Source organism: Pygocentrus nattereri, chromosome 11 (genome assembly GCF_015220715.1).
Source record: "Pygocentrus nattereri isolate fPygNat1 chromosome 11, fPygNat1.pri, whole genome shotgun sequence".
NCBI classification, from domain to species: Eukaryota; Metazoa; Chordata; class Actinopteri; order Characiformes; family Serrasalmidae; genus Pygocentrus; species Pygocentrus nattereri.
In genome coordinates this window covers 28,337,574-28,350,430 of record NC_051221.1, presented here as the reverse complement: position 1 = coordinate 28,350,430, position 12,857 = coordinate 28,337,574, and the positions used below count along the sequence as shown (strand labels likewise).

Below are 12,857 nucleotides of genomic sequence, written 5' to 3'. Positions count from 1 at the left end.
AGTAAGAGCTCAATCAAGAGCACGTGTTAATTTCTAAAGTACAATTTCACTTTTGACAGAACTCAATTCCTTTTTTTGACAAGTTTTAAAGGCAGTTATAAAAGTCGTCACCACCCCTGAAACTAACACAAACAGGTAGAAAAAGTGAATCATAAGGACAAATACTATGATGCATATTCTAATGCGTTTCCTTTTAATGTTCAGCATAAATGTTTGATATTTTTATAATCTGTCTTGTTCTCTTGATCTTGAACGGTTTGTGCTGTCATATTGGGCAGACCACTCATAGTATTTGAATAACTGTGTTTGTGTTTTTTCCTCAATGTCATGTCACTGAAAAGCCAAACATTGGTGTATTTAAAAAATCATATAGACTTACACTGTTATAGATTACTTGTGAGAGAAAAATGCACAGCTTGCTGCCTTCTCTAATAATAAGAGTGCTTGAAAAACTTTTCAATGGTAGAGAAACTTGTCCTTTCTGAAACCTCAAAATATCTCATCATTTTATTAATTAGCTTTAGAGTTATGAGCATTTGTTTGGCACTAGGCACAGAAAACTGCCCCATTCGCTCCCATGTAAATTTCTCAAAATCACAATCTGCTTATTTCAAGATTTTCTGTGTTTAACTTGTCATAACATAAAAAGACATTTTCTCCTCAATACACACAACATTACACCAAAATAATCCTCAAGGGGTCTTATCTTGCACCATCTCTCCGGTTAAGCAATAGAGTAAACATTACCCAAGTTATGACTGTTTGTTCAGAGGGTGCAAATTGAACTCAAACAAGGCTTCTCCACTAAGAGCTGCATAATAACAGAGTGACAGTTAATTTGAATGACTCATCCCCCGCCCCTCAAAGAAATACATCTCTCCCTCTCACACACACACCACACAGACACATACCTAAGGAGGTGTTGTGTTTGTGTGTAACACCTACACATAAACACACACTTGCAGCTCTTTTCAAGCAGTCTTGGAGTTCCTTCAGGAAATGCACATCTAGTTATTCTCAATTGCTCAATCAATCATTCATACACTCATTAATTTTCTGAGTATTAACCATCGAACATCAGTACCTGACCTAACTAATGCTCTTGTGGCTGAATGCAATCTAAACCTCATTGTAATGTAAACATCTTGTGTAATGTCTTCTCAGAAGAGTAGAGGCTGGTACTGCAGTGAAGAGGGGAGAACCTCTTTATTAACACCCAGGCTTGCAGAAGAAACACTGAATGAACAGGTGTCTACAACCTTTTAGACATAATGTGTTTGTAGCAACAGCTGTAGCCCAGTGACATTTCTTACATATGTGAAATTTGTTGACTATTTATTTTTCAAATAACATTCAAGGCAAATATTTTCACTGTCAAGTGATATGTGTTGAGAAGATTTAGAGGTGCAATATAGCTAACTAATGGAAAGTTTGTGGCTCCAAAATTCTGGTGCTAAAACCTTGGGATTTTTACAGTATAACTCAATGTGACATTTTAAACACTAATATTTTCTGCCTGTGTAAGTGCACACCCAGCAGGTTGTGTTTAACAGAATGCAGGCTTTCAAATGTGTATGCTTGTGAACTCTGGGTATTTTGGGACTTTCAGGCCAGGGCCTGGGTATTAGTCCTTCTTTTGTGTCAATACGTTTGGTGAAACTACAGTGCAGTGGGTTTGAGAATATTAAGAGTTATGGTGTTGAGTACAGCAGTGTTCTCTCTTTAGTTATTGTTTTTATTCTAAGAATACTACAAATGCGGTCGCATGAACAATTTCTAAACAGTCATCATATCTCATTTGCAGCACACATGAATGTTTTTACTCAGTTACTTAAAGTTCAAACATCCCGGTCACATGACATGTTGACTTTCATGTTGAGGTCTACATGGGAGTAAACATATACATGGCAGGTTTTCACTATTCCGGTTTTTGGTTTTTTTTATATGAAAAATGTAAAATTGAAAATGTTTTACATAGGCCACATTTGTTCTCTGTAGAGGATGTGTTAATTATATATATATATATATATATATATATATATATATATATACACACACACACATCCTCTACAGAGAACAAATGTGGCAAATGTAAAACATTTGTAAAACATTTGTAAAACAAATGTAAAACATTTTAAATTTACACATACATTTTACAAACCCCACAAAACATGTAATTGGACGAGGGGTACCCAAACTTTGCACAAGACTATGCAAATATGTATTTACAGTCTTTGATATAGATGTAAACATTTCAGCAAACTACTAAAAGATTGTACATTCAAAGTGTCTCGGAATATAATTAATAAAACTATTGTTGCTCTCAAGCTGGTCTCTAATTTACGGGCTTTTATCTAAACTACTTTTGGTCAATGATCGAAACTAATCATCATATCAGAATAAAGTTAGAGGACAGGAGGAGTGGCTTATTCTAAACACACAATGAAAACGGAGACATGTTTTATAGGTTTTTTAAGTATGGGAGGCAAATCTGGCCAAAAAAGAAATAAAAATTAAATGTAAATGCAAATCTCTTTTTGCCATTTCTTTTCCCAAACATTTGCGCAAATATCCTGCCAAAATTGAAAATGAAATACCTACATTTGCCATTTTATTTTTCACATGAGCAAGATTTGTGACAAAAATAATAAATTTAAAGCAGCTTTTTGTCATTTCATTTTAGTCGTTATTCTGGTATTTCATGGCCAAATCTAAAATGAAAAAGCTAATAGAGAAAAGAAAATACGAGCTTCACTTTGGCTTTTATTCATGAAACGCATTATGCTGTCAAAACTAAAACCAAAATGCAATGTTTACGCTCTTATTTCTTTTTTTATAGCAATTGGATGCACATCTGAGAAAATGAAAATGGATAAATCGACAGTACAGCGACAGTTTGCGATTAAGTTTTCGGCGTTGACGCGCTTTAACTGTCAGAATGAAAAGGCAAATGCAAACGAACATTAGCGCCACCTGCTGGAGATTTGCTTTTCATTTGCCGCTTTGCGTTTTCGTTCTCAAACTGACCAACATGCAAATATACGTTAATAAACGCTAGGTGGAGCTACGGGGTACATTTTAGGACACCCTCAGACCCCAGAGTCAGAATGGCATCGTTTCTTGGACTAAACCACTTTGAGTCTTGGGGAAAAACAGCACAAAACCTGAACTGCCTCTTTTAATAAGGAAGGCAAATCCAGCCAAACACAATTCTGAGAAGAGTCTTAATATTTAAGGTGTTTTGACAGGGGATGTGCAATTTGTATAAGTGGCCGTTTTGTTGAATGTTAAGACGGTATTCACCCCCCATATGAGGATTCGATCCCAGCGCAGAGAAGCACTCATTGTGCTTCTAACGGTTTGTGACATGGTAATGCAATAAGTTTCTTGCACTGTGTGATGATGTGTTTATCATTTGATATTGAGTGCATTTAGCATTTACTCTTAATAGAATAATTTCTGTCCTCCATTTTCATATTTATTGTGCAATACACAGAACCAAATAACCCTCTAGCACTCTTACCTATGGGTCCAACGTCCTTGAACAGCACCTTCTCCCCCTCAGCAGGGTCAGATTCCTCAACAGTGCCACACAAAGGTTTTGCCTGGAGGGGATCAGCATTCAAATAAGGCCACTAAAGCTTCTTAACTCCTTATCTATTCTAGGAACACTACATTGAACAAGGTTTGGTTGTAGTCTTAAAGAAAACAGACCCCACTTGTGAGTGTCTTATCAAAACCAGTGAGCCACTGCTAGGTGCAGTGACAACTACCAGAAAGGAGATGGGCATTTAAAAGATGGCTCAAGATTGTATTACATTAGTAAAAAAATAAATAAATAAAATAAGCAATACTCTTTTCATTATAGACTGCCCAATGAAATACTAATCAGCCCAAATATCTACAAAATTGCTCAATGAAATATTTTATTATTTTGTACTTAATAACCAAAATTGTACACCCATATTCATCATAAAACAGTCACATGTAATTATCAAGCACTAATCAAACACTAAATATGTCTTGAAATAAAATCATTAAATTTCCCAGAGGTGCTACTATTTCTGTGCTACTCCACTACAAAGAAACAGTAAAGAGAATATAAAATGGTTTGAAACCAGAAAGTGTAAGTAAGTGCACTTAAGTCCTTAATCCCATACAGCTGAGGGCTCAGTAAGGTTTTGAACAAGATCTCACTGTAGAGGTGCACAACTCCAGTCTAGTCCAGTTTGGCAATTTTCTGCACAAAACACACCGGATTTAACTCATCAGTTAAAGAAAAACAGCTCTGTCATTTGAGGTAATGCTAGTCACTGTTAGCAGATATTAACATGATGTAATTTTAACAATGCTATTGTACAATGGCAGATATTAACGTTAATGTGTTGTTAGCAACATTCATGTCATGGACTGAACCAATCATACTAAAGCTTAGAAGTTGTGTTACAGAAGGAAAACCACCAAACTGTGCTGAACTCTGGCCAGCCAGCACAAGTTGTGCACCCCTGCCTTACTGCAGCTATGTAAACTCTGTTAGCTCAGCAGGGCTGAAATTCCACACAGCTTTGAGACTTCCACAGCAGAAAAAAGCATGCTTCTTAGAGAACTGCATAGGTGGTGACTTGGCTGAGAACAGATCCTTTTTTTTTAGCTCTTTATACATTCCTTTTCCCCATGCTTTAAAAGTGGATAAACAACTGTATTGAACAACAACTCTTTAGTTATATAATATAAGCCATCACTCACAAGAAATTGCTGCAGAAATTTTTTAGCAGACTTTGCTGTTTACTACTTCATGAGAAAACGAGTACATGTGCAAATTTTTGTACAGAAATGTACTCTTAAAACACCCGTACAATACACTTATTCACAGATTGTGTTACATATAACTCCACTGTATGCTGTACAGCAAGTGTTTTTCCACTGGACACATGATGCCACTAATGTGATTAACAAAGTACCTGCTGGCATGGTCAGTCGTGGGGAGGGATGACTTATGATGCTTCATCGTATGGTGTGAATGATGCTGATTTTTGTTTTACCGCAGGCCACATACTGTGAGTAAATAGCAGACCACATGGGCTTTTGATCTAGGGCACAACGGCAAGCATATTTAGGGTACTCCCTAGTCCTCTAGGACACATCAACTGGCCAGTTCACAGCTCATGTGAGCAGGGCTCTGTCACCTCAGAGATTGTGATGCAGCTGATCGCGAGTCCACCATGACTGGTTCACTTGAGAACGGCTTGGGAGAACCACATCTGCCGGATTTAGTCCCTTGGCCACTCCCACTGCCATCAGCATCTCCAATGTGCATTTTGTTTGTGACAGAGAGAAGCTGGATGTCCGACTGAATGTTAGCAACTGTGTGCCGTCGTACGCCCACAGTCCTCTCCAGATAAGCCTCACCTTCATGCTCAACGAGTGGAGCCAGCAATGACTCTGGAGCAAAGTGTGTGACTGTGATCTCTGGCTGGCCATAGTGCGGCAAGGATGTCAACTTCGATTGTTCCAAATGACAGTCTAGTGTGAAAGTAAGAAGGACTGGTCAGATTTAGCAAGAACATGAAGACTTGTTATGAAGCTGGCAAGTCAGATGTAAGTCAGTGCAAAAGCGAATGCTCACCTGAAGTGGTGTCCCTGTGGCTCAGGTAGAGATAGTTGCTCAGGTAGGGTGAAATCACCATGTCCACCAGTCTCTCTAGAAGGTAGTACTCTTTACTAGGCCCTCCAGGCTCATGAATGCCCTGTATTTAGAGAAAGCACACGTATCATGTATCATGTTTATGATTGAATTCATTCTTATGTTTAAGCTCTAAGGTAACAGTGTGAAACCCATAACTATATTTTGGCTTATAGTACAGTTTAACCTTCTCATGTGTGAAACTGTGATGTGTCTCCTTCATCTATTCTTCCTGGCCAGTATGCCTGAGGCATTTGTAACAATATATTTTACAAAAGACTTGTAAAATCAGAGACTTTTACAAAGATGATTACTGCTTTCATAAAAATATTTTGCATAAAGAACAATTCATTATAATTGATAGTATATTCAAATCCTCACCTGTAGTATAAGCAGCATCTGCATTATAGCAGGAGGGTAAGAAGCAGTATGCAGCCTTTTCTCCAGAGGAAGCTTCAGCAAAACCAGGTCCCTAAAACCAAGCAAAGCCATCTGCCTCACCGTCAGCTCTTGGCCCTGCACATGAGTGCGCACACAAACAAACCCAAAACAATCAGTCACACTGTCTGTGAACTGGCACGTCCTGACCACATACATGGTGAATGACACTGCTCAGTTACCTGTACAGGATAGAATATAGCCTGAAGCGTTGGCAGGATTTCAGTGAAAAATGCTACCCACATCTCCGACAAAGCTTGGAGCCAGTTTTCATCTGAGCAGAAAAAAAGGGAAAGCCAGAGTCTCACATTACACACAACTACAAACCAGAGCAAGTATGGACCTGAAGGTATTTAACACTGAAATGTATACAATTTTCTTAGACCACACCTAAAGTGTCTTGGTCTACTATGTAAAAACAAGCCTTACAGCACAACACTGTCCATGTACTGACCCTCGTGAAGCTGAATTTTCTCCAATATACATGCCAGGCCTTTGTTTAAAAGCTGATCCTATGTAAAAACAGAAACTTAATGTTAAAACAAAGTGTTGTAAAATAAAATACGCAACACATTTTGTTTTTATTTTTATGTTAGTTTCTGACACTTTAAAGCATCTAGATATTCTTATTGTTTCGTACAAGCAGATGTTATCTGAGCACCAGTCAGTTGCTGGCTCAGTGCTTTTATTTCTGGTACTCTTCTTCTGATTGTCTTTGCAGTCATGACACGTCACCTGAAAGTACTCTGTGATGAAGGAACCCAATTCTGTCCTTTGAAGCCACCTGAGAACACAAAAATGTAATGAACTGAGGCCATGGTATAGCACTGAAAACTCTCTAAAACTGTTTTAAAATAAAGATCTTGGTGTTGTGGGAAAGTTGGGCCTGGAACAGAACTAAATTTAGTGAATAAAAGTGTTACACAAATTGGCCAGAATTTCTGGCCCTGAATCTCACAAATTAAAATGTGAAACTAAAATGTGCAAAGAGAATAAAAAAAATTCCCAATGCATTTTCTTCCTCACCGTGAAACATGGTGTACTAGCTAAGCATTTTCTCTCTATAATAAGCAAGTTTTTTTTGTTTGTTTTAAACAAGATATTACTAGTAAAGATTTTTTTTCCAACTTGCTGGAACAGGAACATAATCAAAGCCCAGACAATGTTTTAGAGCTAAGCAAAGGCCACTAAACTTTGATCAAATATAGAAAAAGAAAGTTTTGTCATTTAAATGATATGGTATGATGAAACATGCTTAACTTGACAAGAGACATGGACTAGCAATTTAAAAAAAATGTCAATTTCAAGTTGATTAATGGGCTCATATTTTAAAGCTGTCTAGTTTTTCTTACCTGATGCTTTCATTTAAACTGTACAGCTCATTGGCCTGAAGCCCTCCTCCTTGGAATACTTTGATGACAGCGGTCTGCACACTGCAAAACATATCAAATGAATCAGCTTTCAGAAAAGGAAGGAAACTGAGCATGCTTTTACGGTTACAGTTTGCTAATATGGAAATTCCAGATTAAAAAAAGCTGTTGAATTTGCATAGTCATGAACAGACTTCAGCACAACTTCCTCAGAAGCTTCCCAAAAAAGTACGCAAGCCAACTCAACCAAATGCCAATTCTCTCTCTGGTGCTGACTAAATGTGTATATGTACATTTCCGTTTCCTAAGTCAAAATTTTGAAGCTTGCTGACATTCCCAGTTCGGCCCTGAGCCTACCACATCTGAATAACATCCTGCTCCACACTTCCTGAAAGAGTGGCGGCAGCAGCCCTGTTTCCAGACAGAAGTAAAGAAGGCAAAAGACTGTGGTGTACTTTTTTTTTTTCTTCTGTCATTTGCCCCCCCCCTCCCCCCCCGCCCCCCCAACGCACAGGCAGCACTAGTCCCAAAAATTAGACACATATGGATTTTATGTTTTATAAACAGAATAGATCCTCTTTCAAAAAGAAATAAATAAAAAATAAACAAATAAATAAACTCATCTCTGAAATGCTGACTTTTCACTTTCCAAGTAAAGGAAAAATGTTTTAAAATTATAATGTTAGAAGAATTTGGGCCATTTCTTTTGGTCCATTCATCATGTGATTTTTACACAGAGCAGCTGGCATTTCTCAATGGTGCAAAAATCAAAGCAAAACAAAATAAGATAACATGTTTTGATGTGACGGCGACAATACAGAACATGCAATTATCAATTATGGCTAACTGTTATGAACATAGATGTACGTGTTGCCAAAATTCTAGCGAAACTTCTTTCCATGATTAAGCATTCTTCAATTTGTTTTGTGTATTACTTGTCAATCTCAGTTTAAAGCAATATTTTCATAATATTTTTTAAATGTGCCTTTCAGTATTTTAAATATTAGTTTGTCTGAAGGCGTTATCACCCACCTGTTCCAGACACTTGCATTAGAGAGCTGCAGAGTCGGTGAGCTGGCGTGAAAGCGGGCCAGGTCCGACAGCACTGGTGAGCTCATGAAGCGTGGCCTGGGACGCCGAAAAGATCCCATCATACAGTGGAAGTGAAGGCCGCCAGATAAGAAAAGAACTATAGAGAGGATGAAGGAGAAACACAGGTCAATGAAAGTGAGACAATATGCTCTGAATCGAGCTTCCTCATATGTGACATGAGAGATTGCTTGCATAAAAGTGAGCATGTACATTTTTAGAAGCCTCTCAAAAGGGTGTTGTTTACACAGCATGTGCCTGTGCTGACTCAAAAAAATGGTTGTGTGTCATACTGAAAGCCACATAGAGCTCCTATGCAGCCGAGCTCACTTCCTTTGGTCTGCAGTCTTCAAACTTCCTGCCTAACCTCTGCACAACTGTGTTCCCCAACAGTGTGAAAACAACTACGCAATGCCATTCTTACCTTTAAGAAAAAAAATATATTGACGTCTGTGGCCTACACAACATAGGCCTAAACACTGCAGTGAGCGGTAAGTGTCAGGAATCGAAGCAATTCACCAGCCGAATAAGAGTCTGCTAATAACATCTGATGCTGCTGATGCATGTGAAGATGACAACAGCTGCCTCCCTAACACATGCATGCATAGTCAATGAGTGTGCTGTAGATTTCTGACTCAGGCCATACTGCTCACACATAACCAGGCGGTGCCCCTCCCTGCCACATTGCAGCTCAGTCCCACTCACATCTGACACCATCTCATGAGCCCCAAAAAAGGTTTAGCACATTGCATCACATTTCTATTAAAAAAATTGCATTTGCCTTTTGAAGAGATGCAGTATAAATTCAAAGGAATACCATAACATCAACCTTATCTCTATCTGCCACATCTGTAGCATACCGTCAATAACTTTCCTGTACATAGAAAAAACCTGCTGACTCAAAAAACACTTACAGTAAAAGTCAGCATCTGCCCATTGGCATCTATCAGTGACTTTCACATTGACTGGCTTTCAGTTCATTTCTTAGAACAAGGACACGTGCTGAAATTACTGTAAGTGGTAATCGACTGAGGTTAAAAATGTGGATAGGTGAGAATTTGTGATTTTTACCTTTCTATTTCTTAAAACTGAAAACAAAGAAGCATTATTTGTCTTTACCAGTTCGCAAACTGATACATTATACACTGACTACATGGACTTTTCTGAAGGCATAATTAGTATGAATGAAAACGTCACACGGTTCTACTTGCCATCTGTCAACTATGGACATATAAGCCACACAAGATGGGCAACAGTACTCACTCCCACTGTTGTTGATTCATAAGTAGCTTTCTGCTTGCTGGTTTAATACAGCCCAGCACTGTACTTACTCCATAATGCCTCCTGAACCTCAGTTAGGGATTTGGCTTGGAACTTTGCATAGACCTGGACCTTTATTGCCTTTAGGACTGCAGTCCTGTGATAGTGCAGGCCACAGTCATGGGAAACTACTCAAGTGGGTTAAGTAAGATAATGCAATTAAGCATACAGACTGCACAACTGTGGATGGTAATTAGTGGTGTTTACATTCAAGTCGTTCAGCTAAATGAGTCTAAATGTCTATTTACATACAATCTTCGAGAACATTTCAATAGACTCTTCAGCGTATCTATTACTGTTAAAAACAACCACCAGGGTCTATTTTCATTAACATACGACATTTATCAGAATTAGATTTAGACTGTTTTACGTGGTCTGCACAAAGAAGTTGTGGGCAAACTTCTTTTAAGCCCAGTATTATGAGTTTGTGCCCTGTAAGGTCAACAGGGTGATGTAGAGGAATGCTGTCAGCATCACGGCTTCCAACAATAACAAACTTTAAAAAAAGTCACTTTTGCGCAAACGTGAGAAAACTACAGCATGTAAGTCGAGGGAATAACACAAGCTCGTTTTTAACCTACGGATTTCTTTGTGACACTGAAAGAGCAGCTAAACCTTGCATAAGAAGTGCATCTCGGGACAAGACGCCCCTATCAGTCTCCTCGGGATGGAAGCCTGCTAACACATCTAACACTCACCGATCACCGTTCTGATCGATTCTTCTTCCTCGTCGAGGTCCAAGATGAAGCGGGTTCAGACTATTGATCTCGTGCTTCTCCCTCATTCGAGCGCAAACACTGGAGCGGTTTCGCGCGACTTCACCGAGCACAGTGACTTAATAATCAGTCCTGTTAGAGAAAGAAGGACACGAACAACCCCGCCACAGGAGAGCAAGTGAAGAAAGGCAGGAGGTGATGTGAAAGCCCGCGAGTCCACCATGAGCCTGCAGTGGGCGGGGCTACAGGGCGGAGTTCGGAGGCAGTTCATTCACACACAAGTGGGACCCTGAGCCCAGTGAATCCATGAGCCTCTAGCCTAGCTAGCGTTAGTGCTATAGCCCTAACCTCAACTGGCTGTCATACTGAGTAGTGTAGTTGATGAATTGACCAGATAGCAAAAAATGAAATGGAATTAATGAATAAAAAGAGGCCACTGTCATGTGTCCACTTCAAAGCGCTTGTAGTTTGTCAATTTTTTTCGATCTTCAGGTTTTGTCGTCAGCTGGGTTTTCCAATCTGAAACGAGGAAATTCGCTTTAGAGAATACTGTATTATTGCTGTAAGAGGAGATGAAGTGACAGTAGTTAATTTTGAGTTACTTTTGCTTTACTTTTGTTGGCTTTATTTCCTAATAAGTTTTATAGAATAATATGTTCATGTCCTCTGTTCTCAGGCTGGTTCAGCTCTGAGTTTTTACTTCACCAGTTATGGACTGAATTACAATGATTAATTCATTTGATTGAATTTTTTTTTCTACATAAAAGCTGATTTAATTTCTTCCACAGAAACCATTGATATCCATGCTTGTCTGTGGCTGCTGAAACTTTCAAAAAGGTCACACACACACACACACACACACACACACACACACACACACACACACACACACACACACACACACACACACGCACACACACACAGTGTATGTAGGCAGACTGCTTAAACAAATAATCACAAATAATGTTACATGTTATGATACCTACATCGGACGAAATAAATATTGAACATGTCACCAATTTTCTAAGTAAATATACTTCTAAAGGTGCTATTGACATGAAATTCTCACCAGATGTCGGTAACAACCCATCTAATTCACACATGCAAAGAAATCAAACCATAGATGTCAGTTATGTGTATTTAATTATGTGTATTTACACAAATTATGTGTAATAATGAGAAATGACACAGGGAAAAAGTATTGAACACATGAAGAAAGAGAGGTGCAAAAAGCCATGGAAAGTCACAACACCTGCTGAAATCTATCAGTAATTAGAAAGCAATCCTGCCACTTAGTGCAAATTAATATCAGCTGGTTCAACTGATGGCCTATAAAAAGGTGTCTCAGTATCAAGGTGCCACACAAGAAACAGCTCATGATGGGTAAAACAAGTGAGCTCTTGCAAAACCTTTGCAACCTTATTTTTGCAGAACATACTGATGGCATTTGTTACAGAAGAACTTCTAAACTACTGAAGGTTCCAGTGAGCACTGTTGGGGCCATTATCCGGAAGTAGAAAGAACATCATTTCACCATAAACCAGCCATGACCAGATGCTCCCCGCAAGATTTCAGACATGGGAGTGAAAAGAATTGTCAGAAGAGTTGTCCAAGAGCCAAGGACCACATGTGGAAAGCTACAGAAAGACCTGGAATCAGCAGATACAATTGTTTCAAAGAAAACAAAAATTAATGCAGTCAACCGCCATGGCCTGTATGCACGCTCACCATGCAAGATTCCATTGCTGAAGAGAAAGTATGTTGAAGTGTGTTTGAAATGCTGGGAGAGTATAGTGTGATCAGATGTTGAAACCACTTTTTTTTTTTTTTGGATGCCATAATACACACCATATTTGGAGGTCAAAAGGCACTGCATATCACCCCAAAAACACCATACCAACAGTGAAGTTTGGAGGTGAGAACATCATGGTGTGGGGCTGTCTTTCAGCATACAGCACTGGGATGCTTCATATTATTGAAGGAAGGATGAATGGACAAGTATACCGAGATATTCTTGGGGGAAAAAAAAGCCAAGGAAACTCTCAAATGGTTTCAGAGAAAGAAAATAAAGCTGCTAGAATAGCCCAGCCAATCACCTGACCTGAATTCAATTGTAAATCTATGGAAGGAACTAAAGCTTTGAGTTCATAGAACGAGCCAATGGGCCTTGAGGACTTGAAGAGTGTTTGTTTGGAAGAATGGGCCAAAATCACATCTGAGCAATGCATGTTTCTCCATGCA

General features: G+C 38.8%; 1 protein-coding gene across 1 annotated transcript; it reads right to left on the bottom strand.

Moving 5' to 3' along the window:
- Positions 1-3,909: 3,909 nt before the first annotated feature.
- On the bottom strand, positions 3,910-10,844 carry prr5l (proline rich 5 like). The gene is made up of 9 exons (XM_017699308.2): positions 10,599-10,844; positions 8,524-8,680; positions 7,474-7,554; positions 6,857-6,905; positions 6,576-6,633; positions 6,304-6,395; positions 6,065-6,199; positions 5,627-5,747; positions 3,910-5,523 (listed from the first exon to the last, which is right to left on the bottom strand). Exons 2-9 carry the CDS (start codon positions 8,643-8,645, stop codon positions 5,183-5,185), a joined length of 999 nt encoding a protein of 332 aa, XP_017554797.1. The 5' UTR covers positions 8,646-8,680; positions 10,599-10,844; the 3' UTR covers positions 3,910-5,182.
- Positions 10,845-12,857: the final 2,013 nt, after the last annotated feature.